The sequence below is a fragment of the Onthophagus taurus genome, chromosome 2 (genome assembly GCF_036711975.1).
Source record: "Onthophagus taurus isolate NC chromosome 2, IU_Otau_3.0, whole genome shotgun sequence".
Taxonomy (NCBI): Eukaryota; Metazoa; Arthropoda; class Insecta; order Coleoptera; family Scarabaeidae; genus Onthophagus; species Onthophagus taurus.
The window spans coordinates 20346877-20367584 of record NC_091967.1 but is presented as its reverse complement, the minus strand read 5'-3'; the positions used below and the strand labels follow the sequence as shown (position 1 = coordinate 20367584).

The following is a 20708-nucleotide window of genomic DNA, read 5'->3' as shown; positions in this document are numbered from 1 at the left end:
ACTGTTATCAGATTAAGTAGATACAATCTTTTGTTGTGCAATTTTTGGAGATTCGCATTAAACACTCAATTATTAAGAAGATTGTATCACTTCATAAAAAAGGATAATATAATCAGATTGTAGATTAAGATCGCTTTTATCGTGTAATGATTTTATTTAAAACAAAACGTAAAAAAAGTAATTACAATACCTAACAAAAAAGATCTAAGGAAAACAAAAATATTTTTGCTTAGAACTTACCAACGAACGAAACGAAAAAGAGTATTTATCAGTTGTAGTTTGTTTTGAGGCACATCTCCCACCATTTTCAGTAAAAAAAAATAGATGAAAACCACCATAAGTGATGATAGATATTAAGTTAATAATAATAAAAAATCAGCTAAATAAAATTTAAGCTTTTTGAAGGCGCATAAATCTTGTTGTGATATTAATCTAAAACGAATTCATCTATCTTGTAAATGTCTTTTAGATTAAATCTTAATTGTTTACACATAGAAATTTCGCAAAAATCAGTATAAAAATCTTATTTTGTCATAGTCAGATTACGGTACTAAGAATTAATTACTGTGACAATAATAATAATAATCTTTATTGTAATAAACGAAATGGTTTAAAAAAATCTTCCATAGAATATATCTCTTCAATACCTCTTTGATTAGATAAAGGAGTCGATGTTGTCACAATATGCATGTATGTTTGTGATGATAATTATGTACATATATTCCATTCATCAAATTTTCGTGACATTTTCAATGTCATGCATATTTTTTTTTGAGTCTGTACCCTAATTGGTATTGATTGCTATTGTACTGTACTTGATGTAAAATTTCGTATTTGCGTCAAACGGCCTTTAAGGTTGGTTATGTTTATCTGGATTTGCGTCAGTAATTACTAATTAAAAAAACAGTTGATTGATCACAATGATAATTAATTTAACTACTTAACTCTAGAGCCAAAAATCTATGATAGATCTCGAATTAAATCCAGTTAATAGTGAATAATGAAAAAGACATAAACACAAATGAATTATCACAGTAAACAGCAGCAGAGGTAACTACAGAACACCATGGTTTTGCCAAGAAATGAAAAATAAATAAGTAAGGAAAAGTCTATTTAAACTGCAGAACACTAAAAACATGAGAAGTCCACGAAACCTATAAACTAATTCGAAATGAAACAAACTTGCCAGTAAAATCCATTAATAATGGTTACTGGGAAAAATTCTTTGGGGCACAAAGAGTAGTGGAGAATAATGAGACAACAACAGAAGAATCAAGGTAAGACGTGGATATAGAATAGGCGATGAAGAACTCTGAAAAATATGTTATGCAGACGATGCGCTGCTTTTTGCAGAATATGAAGACGATCTTCAAAGACTTACAAATATTTTTAACACAATAGGGAGCAAATGTAATATGGAAATATCCATAGGAAAACAAACATATTAATCGAACCACAAAAACAAGAATGTACAAAACAACGACAAGGCGACAATATCAAAAACAAGAAGACTTCTTGAGACAGCTGAGATGAAAATTCTAAGATGGATTTCGGAAAATTTTTTGGGACACCAGTTGGGATTAACGAGAAATATCAAGAATTAAACACATCAATAGAATGTCAACAAACAGACTCATCACGAAATTATCTGACGGCAGAAGAAATATTGAACACCCAAGAAAAAGATGGAATGACAGCATATAGATGAGAACAAAATCGAGGAAAGAATAGGGTTTAGCCTCTTTATGAAGAACAAAAAGTATTTACCAAGAAGAACGTCAAACTAATGGTTACACTCCACATTTGACATGTCGATAGTTGTAAACGAATAATAATTAAACATTGTTTTGGACGTAAAAAATACATTATCATGAAAAAATTATGCCTGACAACACTGGATGAAGATTTAATACTGCTATCAGGAAACTAGATACTGTTGGCACAAGAATAAATATCGCTAATGGAAGACTGGACACTGCTAATAGAGGAATAGATACTGCATGCACAAGATTGCCAATTCATTGCAGAGTACTAGATTCTGCTGGTAGAAAACTAGATACTACCAATAAAACCCTTGGCTAAACTTTGATACTTAACTGCCTACTTTATACATGACTGAATATTGTGTACAGAGAAGTATATAGTATAAATTAGAGAATATGCCTACATATAGATGATACAAATACATATAAAACAAAACACTACATGCTTCTAATTGATGACTAGAAACTGTACAACAAATTTTTTTTATTAAAAATTATTAATTTATTTTTATTTAAAGTCTACATTTACATGAAAAGCTACCAAGGGGTGTTTAGATAAAGTTCCACACAGTGATGTAATTTCGCTAAAGCTTAATATATATTAATTTTTGTCGTTGAAAGATGTATTTGTAAATATACGTTAGGTTACATCAGTTGAAAGTGTCAGTGAAACATTTGAAAATATGTTCGGACCAATTACTGTTATCATTAATTAACCGATGTAGATCAGAGATTAAGATTGATACAGATATTAATAATTAAAAAATACGATATTCCTTTTTAAGTAATTTCATAGAAAAATTGTAAATGAAAACAGTTACAAGTTGTTTAGATAGTTAACTTAATTTTGTCGTATAGTATTGCTGGCTAAAGACTTAATACTGCTTTCAGAAGTTTAAATACCGCTGGAAGAAGACTAGACACTGTTAATAGAAGACCAGATACTGTCTGTAAAAGACTAAATTCAACTGTTAAAAGAGTAGATGTAGATGCAGAGTAGAAGGCTAGACTCTCCTTGTAGAAGACTCAAGAATTGATTGAACATATACAAGATTTACACACCCAAGAACCTGTTCAAAGGAAAGATTGAGCGTAGAAATGCTGATATAATACAGATCAGACAAGATATACAAATAACGTTTGCAGATGTCGGCCGGAGATTAATACAAGTACTAACAAATCTGATTCAAAAAGTCCTACTACAAAATAAAATACCTGATACCTGGAAAGGCAGTTGTGATGATGCGCATGTTTAAGAAAGGTGATAGAATTAAACAAATATCGAGGTATACAGTTATTAGACATAGCACTGAAATTCACACACTCACTTTGCTTACTGACAAACAACAAGGATTTCGAAGATCATGCAGTAATGGAGTATTCATCCTGCGTCAAATAATTGAGAAAAGTATCGAGTATGTAACGCACCTGTTATATAATAGAGATATACCGGACAATATCACACAGACAATAGAATATATACAGTGCTAGCGTAAAGTAACCCCCCCCCTGTTTAACTTCTGAACAGATTGAGATATCAATATGAACAAAAAAACGTCAGTTTCTATATTTTATCAGCACAAATATTTTCTTATGGAAAATTTTGGTATCACTTTTAGTTTTTCCGAAAAATGGAACAGCTTTGTTTTTTTAAATGGAACACCCAGTATATTATGGTATCTTTCGAAAGAATAAAACAATACGAATTCAACGATACCTCACAATCAAATATCGGTTTATTAGTTTTTTACATAAAAATTAAACAAAATGCGGAATTTCGCCGGAAAAACCAACGTATCTTCGTTGACTACCTGTCGAGATACAATGGGCCAGATAAATGGTGGACGGTCAGTTAAAGGTCGGTCTACGCTCGGATTAAGCAGGGTTAAAATCAGCAATTCTTTTAGAATGTTTTTATGAAACAATCAATACAAGAAAAGGATAAAAAGAAAGTTCTTTTTAAAACTTCTAAGAAAAAATGGTCACAACAACAATTTTAAAGTTTGTAGGTACTTTGAAATTTTGTATTTAAGGCAGCATGCAAATATTTTCCTTCATTTCTATCTTTGAATTCTACCCGACCAAGTATAACCAAAGAAAGGCGAGATCAAAATGGCTAGAAGGAGTTTAGAGCACAATATCAAAGCAATTTTAATATTCGCTCGTGCTGACAGAAATCTACATGAAACAGAGCGACAATTTAAGAAACGATTTCCTGAACATCCAATTAGTCGAAAATATTTAAGAGAGCTTGTGAATAAGTTTTTGGAAACTGGAAGCGTCGAAGACCGCAAAAGAACTGGTCGTCAGATATTAACAGAAGTATTTAATGTGCCCATGATGTCGTCTGCTGCTATCGCATCAACGTGTGATGTGTTAAATATTTCCGCGTCGTTGTTGGACGACGTGGAAATACTTAAAGATGAATAAATATCACCCATTTTAAATAAAAATGCTTCATGAATTAACAGAAGGTGACCCTGATATAGAAGAACAGAATTTTGTGAGCTAATGACAAATATGGTTGAACGAAATCGATTACACTTGAAACATATTTGTTTCAGTGATGAATGTACTTTCTTTTTGGGTGGAAAATTGCATCGCCGTGATGTTAATCCACATCAATATCGTGACGTTATCACTCAATTTCATTAGAAAGTAAATGTTTTTTTTTCAAGACTTTTGCAAATTGTACAACAGAATTCTGACGATTTTGAAATGGAACTAGTGTTTCATCAAGACGGAGCACCTCCACATTATGCGCCAATGGTACGAAATTATTTTGATAAAAATTTTAATGGACAACAAGATCACCAGATCTGACACCTTTAGATTTCTTTTTATGGGGTTATCTAAAATCCAAGGTATATGAAATTCCGTTGGGTAGTATTGAGGATTTAAAACAAAAAATTATTGACGTCTGCCAAAATATTGATCACATGTTAAGCCGTGTGAGAGAGGAAACACTACAAAGATGGTACCACTGCCTAGAAGTTCAACGTAATCATATCGAACAATTTACTTAATAGTTGATTCTTAATAAATAAAAAATTCTTTTATTATTCAATAACAACACTAAGCAAATTTTTCAACCGTTACCTATACTAGCAAAATCTTTAATAAGAAAATTTCATTTCTTATATTGACTTTTTTTCTTTATAAATATTTTTTTATAAAATATGATTAATTCATAAATTTAATATACTTCCAATCAACTTTTATTTCATTTCTAAAAAAAATAAGTAATTGAACTTGCAATTTTAAATCCGTCTTAGCTCGAGCGTATACCGACCGTAAACCTACCGTCCACCATTTACCTGGCCGATTGCATTACGACAGGTAGTCGACGAAGATACGTTGGTTTTTCCGGCAAAATTCCGCATTTTGTTTAATTTTTATGCGAAAAACTAATAAACCGATATTTGATTGTGAGGTACCGTTGGATTCGTATTGTTTTCATCTTTCGGAAGATACCATAATATACTGGGTGTTCCATTTAAAAAAACAAAGTTGATCTATTTTCCGGAAAAACTAAAAGTGATGGCAAAATTTTCCATAAGAAAATATTTGTGCTGATAAAATATAGAAACTGACGTTTTTTTGTTCATAGTGATATCTCAATTTGTTCGGAAGTTAAACAGGGGGGGGGTTACTTTACGCTAGCACTGTATATGCGAATTGTACATACAAGGAAGTCTCTATCGTGTCAGAACAGCTGTGTCAAGAATATTTTACAAAATTTGCAAAAAAGGAAGAATTAGAAAAAAGGAAAGTGAAACGTGTTACCGAGAGACAAAGGAAAAGAGAAGAAAACGATAAAGCGAAACAAGAAAAAGTTCAGCAGCGTAAGAAAAAGGCTCCAAAGCGGATGGATACGAAGACAATTCTGACTCAAATATGGATGAGATGCTATCCGACAATAAAAGTGAATGTAGAGATGAGAACGGCGGAGAAAACATGCAGAAGAGAAATCTTAAAGAAACAGTAGAGAGAAAATTAGGAGAATATGTAGTATGTTATTACTGATGTTTCTGAAACGGCTGCTACTATTTCAGCAATGCAAAAGTTTGGGCGACTCTGGAAATGGCCAGAAAAAGTGGATAAATTGGAATACGAATGGGAAGCTGTGTTGTGCCATATTGACAAGCCTTTAAAAAGGAGTACGACGAGAAATATTTACTCAATCGCCGAACTCGAACTTTTATGGAGTTATTCTATTACATTAAATCTCACAGTCTCATAACTTAACATATGTAAGTTATGTTAATTTTGCTTAATTAAGTTACCTAAATTAATAAGGCCTATTACATTAACATTTATTTTTTTTTATTTTTCTATAACTTTCGTTAAGTACATTCCTGTATTCATATAAAGTAGGGTTGAATTAATTCAACCATTTCAGAACCATTTTTCAGTCAAAAACAACTGAAAAATTATAAATGAAAACAGTTACAATTTGTTGAAATAGTTCACTTAGTTTTGTTGTATAATACTGCTGGCAAAAGACTTAATACTGCTTTCAGAAGTTTAAATACCGCTGCAAGAAGACTAGACACTGTTAATAGAAGACTAGACTCTGCTAATTGAAGGCCAGATACTGTCTGCAGAAGACTACCCACTCTTTGCAGAAGACTAGATTCTGCTGTTAAAAGAGTAGATGTAGAGTAGAGGACTAGACATTGTTAGAATAAGAATACATACTGCTGTCAGAAGACTAAATGCTACTAATAGATGACTTAAAACTTAATTACATACAATGTTATTAGTTGTCTCTATTAAAGCCCTGGTTTATATGAAGAAACACTACAACAGCCATGCGTTTGCATTCGTGTGATTAACACTTTAGAGGTGATAGACTTTGTAATGTTGAAAGAATGGCGAAGGTGTATTGATGGCTGTGTCCAATGAATTATCATGTAAAGTGTTAATGTTGTATTGCAATGACTTTCTGAACTGAAGAAAATGAAGACCACTCAACTAAAAAGTTGATAATAATTGTCAAAGATGGAAAAAAAACCTTAGATACAGAAGGTTGGAAGAAATAACTTGAGATTTCATTAAACCTACCAACTTTCCATCTTTCCGGCGATCGCTTGGCCTAGTAAAATATTCGCTTAGATTTTTCCTCCTCCTTTACAGTTAGCTCTCTAAAAATGTTGTTTATTTCTTATTAATGTAATTATACACTATCTGCTGTATAAGTTTATGTAACTTATTTGACAACAGGAAACTGTTTGTTATGGAAAACATAACAAAGATATCACCTCTAAGAATATGGTAAAGAAAAAGTTTTATATAATCAAGAAATAAAATAAAACCCTTAAAAAATTAAAAAAATAAATACTATATTTTGTGCGAATGTTATAAAACAACATATCATAAAATTACACAAACCTATTGTTTATACAATAAATAAGATCTAACAACAAAGGAAGGAAACAAACGGCTTTTCTTTTTATTAAAATTACTTATAACATTTGAAATAAAAGTGTTCATCAGCGCTGCAGATCGTTCTGAATCTCTTGAAACGTCTTTCCCTTCGTTTCCGGCACGAAGAAATAGATGAAAAAGGCTGCAAGTAAATTGAAACCGGAAAAAATCCAGAACGATCCGCCGATACCGATATACCCGGACACTGATTCGAAATACTTGGTGATGATAAAGGATAAGATCCAGCAGAGGAAAGATGTGAGTGACGTGGCTACTGCTTTCATGTTATCTGGAAAAAGTTCGGACATAATCGTCCAAGGTAGAGGTCCAAAGCCAAAGTTGAAAACGATCATGTAGACTATCAAACATACAACTGGAAGCCAGTAAATATTCTCGACATCGACGTCGTTATTCTTTAAATGAAAATACAATCCCAGTGGAGCTTCACTAATTAAAGCTCCTATTGCTGAAATCATTAATAAAACTCGTCTACCTAGTTTATCAACGACTAAAGGTGTTATGAAAGCTGCTATAACTTGAACAGCACCGATTATAATTGATGATATCTCGGCGGGAATACTACTTCCAGTTGCTTCGAAAATTAGTTGAGTGTAAAAAGTAACGATATTTACTCCAGATAATTGTTGGGCTGTTATTAATCCTAAACTTATTAATAAAGCTTTTAAATTACTTTTACTTGATATTATATCAGTGTATTTACTCCCTAAATATTGATCTACACATTCTTTAATCTCTTCCAACTCTTTCTCCACCTTACTATCCGTGGATCCGATCCTCAACTTCTTCAAACATTCTTTAGCTGAACCTTTTCTATCTTTCGCTATTAAGTAATAAGGCGATTCCGGCATAGGCAAGAAACACAATAGGAACAATAATGGTACCAAAGCGCACAAGATATTAAACAATTTTATCGAAACATATGGTCCAATTACGTAAGCCAATAACATTCCAGATACTTCAAAATTGTTCATTGTTGTTGACATCATCCCACGAATTTTCACTTCTGATACTTCGGCTATGTAAGTTGGTAGAACTGCGAAAACTCCTCCAACCGAGATACCGGATAATGTTCGCGCCGTATAAATCATTCCGATTGTATTAGAAAAGACCAACATGATGAAGGAGGCTGCTAGAGGAACTCCCAGGGCTAGTAAGGTCCACTTCCTTCCGATATGATCCGCCGCAAAAGCCGCTATAAATGGACCTGCGGATGCGCCGATAGATATTAAAGCTCCGATCCAACTTTCCTCATCTTGCGTTATCACTCGACCTAATGGATTGTCATCGGTGCGATTAGGATCGAGCATTTTTGGAAGTACTGGGGATGTCCATGCTTCCATCATACCACAGGATAAAATTGATAAGTTAGCTAAAAAAAATAAAATTTATTAAAATAAATTACATCTAAAAATTATTATCTTGATTGATATTTAATAGATTTTGATTGTATGTATCTTAAATACTCTTATGAAACTTTAAATGAGGCTAGTTTTGCGTCAACTTTAATCTCATTAAGGACCACTTTCACCATCCTCCTGATAAGCTATCGAGGGGATTGTTACCATATGTTGATTTTATGTAGTGATGGAACGGATAGTGATTTTGTGAAAAAACCGGATATTCGGATCCCCTTCGGCGGGATATCCGGCATATCAATCCGGCCATTATGGTTATAATTTCTGGTACATTTCTGACCCTACATTGAAATAAAATTAATAAGAAAGCTGATAAGATATGTCAATATATACATACATACAACTAACGAAGCAACTCTACAAAGAGGATACTTTAATTAATAATTGGCGATATTTCCACAAGGATCCTTCAAGAAATTAATTTTATAGCGAATTTTGAAAATTATCGATGAAAATTGCAACATCGAAAATTTTATCAAAACTTCAAATATTGTTTTCTCAAAAACTAAAAGTTATTTTTCAAAACGGGTTAATTCATTGGAAAGAGGACACCTTTATTAACATTTTGGAAAATTTTCATACTTATATTCCAAGAAATGGATTTTATACGAATTTTTAAAACTTAATCGGGGAAAATTACAAAATTCAAAAAGTTGTCGATCACTTCAAAAATTTATTTCTCAAAAACTAAAAGATTTTTCAAAACGGCTTTTTGCATTAAAAAGAGGATACTTTAATTAATAATTCGTGATATTTCCACAAGGGTCCTTCAAGAAATGAATTTTATAGCGAATTATGAAAGTTATCGATGAAAATTACAACATTGAAAATTTTATCAAAACTTCAAATATTGTTTTCTCGAAAACTAAAAGTTATTGTTCAAAACGGGTTGGTTCATTGGAAAGAGGACGCCTTTATTAACATTTTGGAAAATTTTCATACTTATATTCCAAGAAATGGATTTTATACGAATTTTTAAAACTTAATCGGGGAAAATTACAAAATTCAAAAAGTTGTCGATCACTTCAAAAATTTATTTCTCAAAAACTAAAAGAGATTTTTCAAAACGGCTTTTTGCATTAAAAAGAGGATACTTTAATTAATAATTCGTGATATTTCCACAAGGGTCCTTCAAGAAATGAATTTTATAGCGAATTATGAAAGTTATCGATGAAAATTACAACATTGAAAATTTTATCAAAACTTCAAATATTGTTTTCTCGAAAACTAAAAGTTATTGTTCAAAACGGGTTGGTTCATTGGAAAGAGGACGCCTTTATTAACATTTTGGAAAATTTTCATACTTATATTCCAAGAAATGGATTTTATACGAATTTTTAAAACTTAATCGGGGAAAATTACAAAATTCAAAAAGTTGTCGATCACTTCAAAAATTTATTTCTCAAAAACTAAAAGATTTTTCAAAACGGCTTTTTGCATTAAAAAGAGGATACTTTAATTAATAATTCGTGATATTTCCACAAGGGTCCTTCAAGAAATGAATTTTATAGCGAATTATGAAAGTTATCGATGAAAATTACAACATTGAAAATTTTATCAAAACTTCAAATATTGTTTTCTCAAAAACTAAAAGTTATTTTTCAAAACGGGTTAATTCATTGGAAAGAGGACACCTTTATTAACATTTTGGAAAATTTTCATACTTATATTCCAAGAAATGGATTTTATACGAATTTTTAAAACTTAATCGGGGAAAATTACAAAATTCAAAAAGTTGTCGATCACTTCAAAAATTTATTTCTCAAAAACTAAAAGATTTTTCAAAACGGCTTTTTGCATTAAAAAGAGGATACTTTAATTAATAATTCGTGATATTTCCACAAGGGTCCTTCAAGAAATGAATTTTATAGCGAATTATGAAAGTTATCGATGAAAATTACAACATTGAAAATTTTATCAAAACTTCAAATATTGTTTTCTCGAAAACTAAAAGTTATTTTTCAAAACGGGTTAATTCATTGGAAAGAGGACACCTTTATTAACATTTTGGAAAATTTTCATACTTATATTCCAAGAAATGGATTTTATACGAATTTTTAAAACTTAATCGGGGAAAATTACAAAATTCAAAAAGTTGTCGATCACTTCAAAAATTTATTTCTCAAAAACTAAAAGATTTTTCAAAACGGCTTTTTGCATTAAAAAGAGGATACTTTAATTAATAATTCGTGATATTTCCACAAGGGTCCTTCAAGAAATGAATTTTATAGCGAATTATGAAAGTTATCGATGAAAATTACAACATTGAAAATTTTATCAAAACTTCAAATATTGTTTTCTCGAAAACTAAAAGTTATTGTTCAAAACGGGTTGGTTCATTGGAAAGAGGACGCCTTTATTAACATTTTGGAAAATTTTCATACTTATATTCCAAGAAATGGATTTTATACGAATTTTTAAAACTTAATCGGGGAAAATTACAAAATTCAAAAAGTTGTCGATCACTTCAAAAATTTATTTCTCAAAAACTAAAAGATTTTTCAAAACGGCTTTTTGCATTAAAAAGAGGATACTTTAATTAATAATTCGTGATATTTCCACAAGAGTCCTTCAAGAAATGAATTTTATAGCGAATTATGAAAGTTATCGATGAAAATTACAACATTGAAAATTTTATCAAAACTTCAAATATTGTTTTCTCGAAAACTAAAAGTTATTGTTCAAAACGGGTTGGTTCATTGGAAAGAGGACGCCTTTATTAACATTTTGGAAAATTTTCATACTTATATTCCAAGAAATGGATTTTATACGAATTTTTAAAACTTAATCGGGGAAAATTACAAAATTCAAAAAGTTGTCGATCACTTCAAAAATTTATTTCTCAAAAACTAAAAGAGATTTTTCAAAACGGCTTTTTGCATTAAAAAGAGGATACTTTAATTAATAATTCGTGATATTTCCACAAGGGTCCTTCAAGAAATGAATTTTATAGCGAATTATGAAAGTTATCGATGAAAATTACAACATTGAAAATTTTATCAAAACTTCAAATATTGTTTTCTCGAAAACTAAAAGTTATTTTTCAAAACGGGTTAATTCATTGGAAAGAGGACACCTTTATTAACATTTTGGAAAATTTTCATACTTATATTCCAAGAAATGGATTTTATACGAATTTTTAAAACTTAATCGGGGAAAATTACAAAATTCAAAAAGTTGTCGATCACTTCAAAAATTTATTTCTCAAAAACTAAAAGATTTTTCAAAACGGCTTTTTGCATTAAAAAGAGGATACTTTAATTAATAATTCGTGATATTTCCACAAGGGTCCTTCAAGAAATGAATTTTATAGCGAATTATGAAAGTTATCGATGAAAATTACAACATTGAAAATTTTATCAAAACTTCAAATATTGTTTTCTCGAAAACTAAAAGTTATTGTTCAAAACGGGTTGGTTCATTGGAAAGAGGACGCCTTTATTAACATTTTGGAAAATTTTCATACTTATATTCCAAGAAATGGATTTTATACGAATTTTTAAAACTTAATCGGGGAAAATTACAAAATTCAAAAAGTTGTCGATCACTTCAAAAATTTATTTCTCAAAAACTAAAAGAGATTTTTCAAAACGGCTTTTTGCATTAAAAAGAGGATACTTTAATTAATAATTCGTGATATTTCCACAAGGGTCCTTCAAGAAATGAATTTTATAGCGAATTATGAAAGTTATCGATGAAAATTACAACATTGAAAATTTTATCAAAACTTCAAATATTGTTTTCTCGAAAACTAAAAGTTATTGTTCAAAACGGGTTGGTTCATTGGAAAGAGGACGCCTTTATTAACATTTTGGAAAATTTTCATACTTATATTCCAAGAAATGGATTTTATACGAATTTTTAAAACTTAATCGGGGAAAATTACAAAATTCAAAAAGTTGTCGATCACTTCAAAAATTTATTTCTCAAAAACTAAAAGATTTTTCAAAACGGCTTTTTGCATTAAAAAGAGGATACTTTAATTAATAATTCGTGATATTTCCACAAGAGTCCTTCAAGAAATGAATTTTATAGCGAATTATGAAAGTTATCGATGAAAATTACAACATTGAAAATTTTATCAAAACTTCAAATATTGTTTTCTCGAAAACTAAAAGTTATTGTTCAAAACGGGTTGGTTCATTGGAAAGAGGACGCCTTTATTAACACTTTGAGAAATTTTATATATATCCGATATATAAAAGTTGCCGGATATCCGTTCCACCACTAGTTTTATGCAATCTCATTAGATTTATAAAAAATCAAAATAAATAAAAAAGGATTTTTAAAAATATCAAAATACAGTAAAACCTCGGTATAACGGATTAATACGAGGAAGGGAGAGTCCGTATAGCCAAAAACCCTGAATAACAACTAAAACTAGAGCTAACACTGGCATTAGAACTAGCACTAGACCTAGACTAGAAACATTGGGGTTTAGCCGTGCGTCTTTTAAGACGGCTAAATCCGAATGATTCTAGTTCTAGGTCTAATGTTAGTTCTAGATTTAGATCAATAAAAATATACAATAATCTAGCGCTGAATAATAATTAAAAATAAAACTAACACTAGACCTACAAATAGAAACATTCGGGTTTAGCCATCTTAAGGGACGTACGGCTAAACCCGAATATTTCTAGTTCTTGGTCTAGTGTTAGTTCTACTTTCAGTTCAATAAAAATATACAACAATCTTGCACTGAATAACAACTAAAACAAGAACTAACACTAGCTAGACCTAGAACTAAAAAGTTTCAGGTTTGCGTCTTCAGACATGAGCGCTAACATTTATATTTAAATATATTGATGTATTAAATAGATAATATTAATAGTATATATCGAGGTTTTATTGTATTAAAGTATTTACATCTTCTATATATATAAAAATGAATGTTTGTCTGTATGTTTTTTATAGAATCGTAAACTATACATTTGATCATGTGATAATCTTTAGCAAAGTTGTTGTGCATGAGCCCACGAAGGTTTCTATGTCACAATTTTTTCAAAATGAACAAAATCAATAAAATGACTCAAAATGAATTGAATATTTGCGTAATTTCTTTCCTTCAAATGTATTTTAGTTGGTGGCGTAGTAACTCGTGCAGGGTACAGCTAGTTAATAAATAAAAACAATAAAAATGACTCTTATCTGTCCTATTACAAGTCTCTTAGAAATGTTTGACGTAAATCGTGTCGAGTCCTCACACACAAAATAAACGCAAAAAAAATTAAACGATGAAACATTTCCGCAATCGTTTTGAACAGATGAATCGTTGAACAGATCAATATCAAAGTTGTTTGAAGTGATATATACTTCCAGATGTGATTATGAAAACATGTATAACAAAAAAAATAACATGGGAGATTGCTGACAACGCATCTTTTTAATACATGTATAGGTGATAACAAAATTCTTGTGGGATAAGAACTTAATTGTTTCTTGAATGTGTTTTATGTTGATAATAAAAATTCTTGTTCGATTGTTGGATATAAATAGAACATTGAATGACAAAAATAACAATTTATTTTTGTTGATTTTTTAAATGTTTCTTTTTTTATTGTTATACTCTTGAATTCCAAGGTAAGAGTAATACACTAGATTTACAATGAAAATCGCAATTTACGCTCAACAATTGTCATATTTATTTAATATCTATTGTTAAGGTTATTTTTGTTTAAATTATTATTTCATCAAGGAAAGGCATCGCTTTATTTAGTTCATTTTTTTTAATTTTCTTTCTTTTTACGGGTTATGTTCGTAACAACCGACAATTTCGTTAATATACTAGTAATTATTGTAATTTCTAGTTGAATTGGATTTTTTTAACCATTTTCGTTCATTACGTAATCGCTTGTAATTTACTCTGGGAATTTCAAATTGGTTTAAATATCAGAAAAAAACCAGAAGTTGACATCAACCAAATTAAAAAAAAAAATTTTCCTAGATAAAACTATGTTAAATCCTTATTGTATTAAGATAGTTTTATATAAAACCTCATCAATCATTTATTTATTTGTTACAATGTTTATCTATACCTAATTCCTTTTCATACCATCACCTATGATACATACTATACTTTTAGATTACATTATTGTTAAGAATTTTTATTAATAACTAATTTTTTATAATAATTTTGTTCCGTATTTGATTATTTTATATTTATAATTTTTCTTACAATTGATCTTTTTTGATTGATCTATAACATTTTTACATAAATATTATCTTATTAATTTACTAACTAGTAGACGGAATTAATCTATATATTTTGTGACTTTAGAGTGTTATCATATCGGATGCTTATAAGTTTATATAAGTTTTTTTTACTACGCACATTTCAATGTCTACATTTGTTAAAAATTAGCTTTTTTTTTGCAATTTAAACAATATATACGACTCATTGTTACAACGATTTTAGTTAAGTGTTTTGATTAAGTCATTTTACAAACAAACTTTACATTCTGAAAGGGCGCATAAAGTACTGTATTTTTGCAAAATTTAAGAAACAAACTAATTTTAAACTGATTGCCAAGACAGCATTTTAGTTGCAGTACTTTTCCATGTTAAATATTTAGCTAGTAGACATTTTGAGACTTAATACATGTATACATTGGAAAGAGGGCTCTTTGAGAAGACAAAAGAATTGGAGACCATCTTACAATTAGTAGTGACTGCACTGGCCAAATAAGAGGAAGGTGTCCCACGAATGTGGCAAGACAGTACATGATGTCAAAGAACGCAAAGAATGATATGATAATGATATGATTTATGTTAACAATGCCAAATGACTCAGTGGAGCATTTTCGAATGTAATAGAAAAGAATAGGACTTAAGAGAGGAAAGATACTTAATAAGTGAATGCTAGAAGAAAGTATTATAGAGGTAGGCAAAAAAATGAATTAAACGACAAGAAGCAAGACGCATACTGGAATCCAGAGATAACCATGTGCAATAACAGAAAAATGAAAGAATGGGATATAGAAGAAGAGAAAAATTAGAGACAATAACTTAACATTGAAACGAGAAACAATGATATAGGAAGTGATCATATGTAACCTATACACCTATACTAATTTGAAGATACCTCGTAAACATTATCAAAAGCTCCCTAAATGCAAGATAGGTCGCGGCAAGATGTAACGACTTTTGACGAAGGTGTTTCGTATGTTACTTAGTCTCTAAGGTGTCCCACAGGGATCAATCCTGGCATCTCCTCTTTGGAATGTTCTCTTTGGCTAATTTATGCAGGAGCATAAAAAAGATAACCTAGTATTATTTCTATTTAATCCAAATAGGGGGTTATTTTACATTTTCTTAACACTTCGTATTTACTGCTTAGTTACAAACTGCGTTGTTTTTTGTAACATGTTTATAATTTAGTTAAAATTCTAGATTTTTGCTATGTCAAATAACATTAAAAGAAAAGTTATTTCTTTAGAACGTAAAATTAAAATATTAGATCGTTTACATAATATAGGAAAAGTAGCGAATGTTGTTAAATGTTATGCCATGAACGCAAGAAGGTGCCACTACAAAAAGTGTTGCTGCTAGATATTCTTTGAGTATGGAAAAAGCATTAATGATATAGCAAGAAGACATAACTCAAAAGAAAATAACAATTGATACCAATGAAAATAAAAGTAAGGCTTTGAAGCTTTATGAAAAAATTGAGAATTAGTCCTCATCTTTAGACCCTTCTTATAGTCTATCTTTTGTGCCATGGTTGGTTTCAATAGTTCAGTGGCATTATTTACACAATATAAGATTGAAAGATGTACCAATATATAGCAAAATTCGTTGGAATTATTTTCAACAATTCCTCCAGTCCTGACTAGGATGCCAGGAAGAATCTATTTGGCAAAAGCTCATAAGAAGGATTTAGTTGATATGCTTAAAGAAACAAATTGTGAAAATGTTCTAGATGAAGAGGAGTCCAAAGGAGTTGCTTTCATAATATAACATGAGGAGGGGCAGAATTATAATATCTGATCAATCTGAAATTGTTCCAAGTAAATCCAAAATAGAATCGCATCAAGTGGAAGTATCTAATGATTAAAGTGATATGCGAGATAAGAAGAAAAGATTAATAGTCTACGAGTGTGATAACAGTTTGTTATATCTTCTGCGATAAGCAATACAGTGCGGCAACTGCTATACTACGAGTACAGGAAATTTTGAATTCTCATTTTCTTCTTTTTTTTAATATAATTTTACTTATAATTTACTTACTTATAACTTTCATAAATTTTATAAATTTTATAAAGATTTATATAGATTTGTAAGAGCATGAAACATATTGATGCAAGTAAAAGAAGTCAGTCTTTTTGAACATACCTTATTACTTACTATATTTTACCACTTAAACCAGAAAATACAGCCAGTTAATACTCAAGATAGTATAAACGAACAATAAAAAACAGTGAAAAGTAAGATATTAGACGCCGCCATGGAAGCAGGGGCAGTAGGAAAGAGACAGATGAATGTTAATACAATCAATAGAACACCTTGGCTTCCGCCGGAAGTACAATATATCCGAAATAAAACGCCTGAAAACTGGAACAACCAAAAAAAACGAAATGAGATAAACGCATAAAATAACAAAAAGAGAATCAATAAGAAAAGATCACAAAAAGAATGCTGAGAACAAATAAGCTTGAATGAAAAATATGGTGTGAACTAGTGGTGGAACGGATATGCGGCCATTTTTAAAAATCGGATAGTTACCAAATATCCGGCTTAAAAACCGGATACCGGATATTAAAAACCTATTACTTAAATTGAATTGAATTTTGGAATTTTCGCCGATTAAGTTTTAAAAATTCGTATAAAATCCACTTCTTAGAATATGAATATGAAAATTTCCCAACGTGTTAATAAAAGTGTCCTCTTTCCAAAGAACCAACCCGTTTTGAAAAATAGCTTTTAGTTTTTGAGAAAACAATATTTGAAGTTTTGATAAAATTTTCGATGTTGCAATTTTCATTAGTAATTTTCAAAATTCGTTATAAAATTAATTTCTTGAAGGATCCTTGAGGAAATATCACCAATTATTAATTAAAGTATCCTGTTTTTAATGCAAAAAGCCGTTTTGAAAAATCGCATTTAGATTTTGAGAAATAAATTTTTGAAATGATCGACAGTTCTTCTTCGAATTTTGCAATTTTCGCTGATTAAGTTTTAAAAATTCGTATAAAATTCATTTTTGGGAATATGAGTTTAAAAATTTCCCAAAGTGTTAATAAAAGTGTCCTCTTTCCAATGAACCAACCCGTTTTGAAAAATAGCTTTTAGTTTTTGAGAAAACAATATTTGAAGTTTTGATAAAATTGTCGATGTTGCAATTTTCATTAGTAATTTTCAAAATGCGCTATAAAATTAATTTCTTGAAGGATCTTTGTGGAAATATCACTAATTAATAATTAAAGTATCCTCTTTTTAATGCAAAAAGCCGTTTTGAAAAATCGCATTTAGATTTTGAGAAATGAATTTTTGAAATGATCGACAGTTTTTTCGAATTTTGCAATTTTCGCTGATTAAGTTTAAAAATTCGTATAAAATTCATTTTTGGGAATATGAGTTTAAAAATTTCCCAAAGTGTTAATAAAAGTGTCCTCTTTCCAATGAACCAACCCGTTTTGAAAAATAGCTTTTAGTTTTTGAGAAAACAATATTTGAAGTTTTTATAAAATTTTCGATGTTGCAATTTTCATTAGTAATTTTCAAAATTCGCTATAAAATTAATTTCTTGAAGGATCTTTGTGGAAATATCACCAATTATTAATTAAAGTATCCTCTTTTTAATGCAAAAAACCGTTTTGAAAAATCGCATTTAGATTTTGAGAAATAAATGTTTGAAATGATCGACAGTTTTTTCGAATTTTGCAATTTTCGCTGATTATGTTTTAAAAATTCATACAAAATCCATTTTTTGGAATATGAGTTTAAAAATTTCCCAAAGTATTAATAAGAGTGTCCTCTTTTCAATGAACCAACCCGTTTTGAAAAATAACTTTTAATTTTTGAGAAAACAATATTTGAAGTTTTGATAAAATTTTCGATGTTGCAATTTTCATCGATAACTTTCAAATTTCGCTATAAAATTTATTTCTTGAAGAATCCTCGTGGAAATATCACCAATTATTAATTAAAGTATCCTCTTTTTAGAGTTGCTTTGTTAGTAGTATATCTTCGATCCAATTAAGTTGACATATCTTATCAGCTTTCTTATTAATTTCATTTTTATTCAAATATCGCAATAATGTGGTAATGTAGGGTATCACTTCAGAAATGCGCTAGTGTGAACTAATAAAATCACGCCATAGTAGTGATCAGCAAAGAACGAAGTGAATAATAATAAGACCCATTATAGCACATGCGGCAGAGACACGACCCGATACAAGCAGACTCTACAAATGATGAGAACAGTCGAGATGAAAACGCTAAGAAGTATACAAGGCAAAACTATACACTACAGAATTTGGAACGAAGATATCAGACAACAATGTGGAATACAGGACATAGGAAGATGGGTGAGACAGAGACGAAGATGCTGGTATAAACACAGAAAAAGACGCAAAAAAAACGTTAAAAACGCAAAAAACGATGGCGAAAATATTGGACCTCATCTTCCGGTCTCCGGAATTTATTCAATACTAAAAACATTGTATTCGGTAATTTCCGGTGTATATCCTGTCGTCTAATTTTTAACAATACGGAAATGATTACATAGTGAATTGATCGTAACGTTAATTGATTGTTATAACGTAACTTTAACACCGTCTTATTGCATTCAAAGGTATAAACAATTATGTTATTAATCATTAAAATCGGCCAATTAAAAAAAATTCTTCCAAAAACTCGAAAAAGAAATAAATTTGTTAAATTTTTATAATAACATTTTTATATAATTACAATGATATGACGTAATAGTTACGATTAATAGTTTTAAAGTATTTTTCCTAGTTCTAATATTATCAATAAACCCAAAACAATTAGAACCTAAAACGAGTTGTAAATCAAAATTTAAGTGAAACCGTAAAAACCCAAGTTTAACAACTACAAATGGAGTTACTAATAGAAATTCCTTTATAACTTTAAAAATTTTAAAAAAACTTTAAATTTTTTTCTTAAACCATATCATTAATAAAATAATAAAAATTAATTTTTGTTTATTAATTTCAATCATTTTATTTTTCTTATTAAAGATATTTCTGTTGAGACTTACCTGCAAAAACAGCAGCAACCAACAATCTCCTTTTGGCAATAACTTTGAAACTAATCATTTTCGACACGAAACTTCTCAATTTTCTTTTTTCCCCAAAAAAACTATTAAGTAATTTTTAAAGATGTCTTCTTCTTTCGATCTTATTTTATTTTCGGCAGGGTTTTCAATCCAATAGCCAATGAGAAATCGAAGCAGTTCACATTTGTGGTTGGTATAAAAGTTATAAAATTCCACGTTCTTCTATTTTCGTTTTTTGGTTTGTCAGCCCATAATAGGAACGTTTAAACGAAGTGCGTTTCACTTGATAGAATTGTTGGACTGCCCGAACACAACCGGTACCAGATTGTTTTTATCACAGCCCGAACCACCACTCGTGTCGATCGTTCAAAACGATTTTTATCATTATTGCCAATCGTCATCATCCGTTTATGAATATCAGATCGAAAAGTTCGGCCCTCTTTTAATATCTTAATTTTGTATAGGTTTATAGATTCGGATCTTTATCACGTTTTTTGATTGATCTTTCAAGACTCTCTTTATATATTTTTTTTTAGAATAAGTAATACGTATTTTTATTTTATTTTAAAGTGATGTTTGTGACGTAATTAGAATAATGAGGATTATTATTATTATTATTATTGATAAAATATATGTTTTGGGATGAGAATAAAATTATTTTAATTGTTTTAAATTAAGATAATCTTGGCATTTATTTTAATTACATTTTTTCTGATTAGGTAGCATTAGGTATTAACAAGGTCAAGTTTTTACAGATTATGCTTTAAAATCTTTGGACTATAAGTAATATCAGTACAATCATAATGATATATGATTTTAAGTGACATTGCAACTTAAAAT

General features: G+C 29.7%; 1 protein-coding gene across 1 annotated transcript; it reads right to left on the bottom strand.

Moving 5' to 3' along the window:
- Nucleotides 1–7091: 7091 nt before the first annotated feature.
- LOC111413843 (facilitated trehalose transporter Tret1-like) lies at nt 7092–20163 on the bottom strand. Its single transcript, XM_023044962.2, has 2 exons — nt 19851–20163; nt 7092–8583 (listed from the first exon to the last, which is right to left on the bottom strand). Exons 1-2 carry the CDS (start codon nt 19906–19908, stop codon nt 7259–7261), a joined length of 1383 nt encoding a protein of 460 aa, XP_022900730.1. The 5' UTR covers nt 19909–20163; the 3' UTR covers nt 7092–7258.
- Nucleotides 20164–20708: the final 545 nt, after the last annotated feature.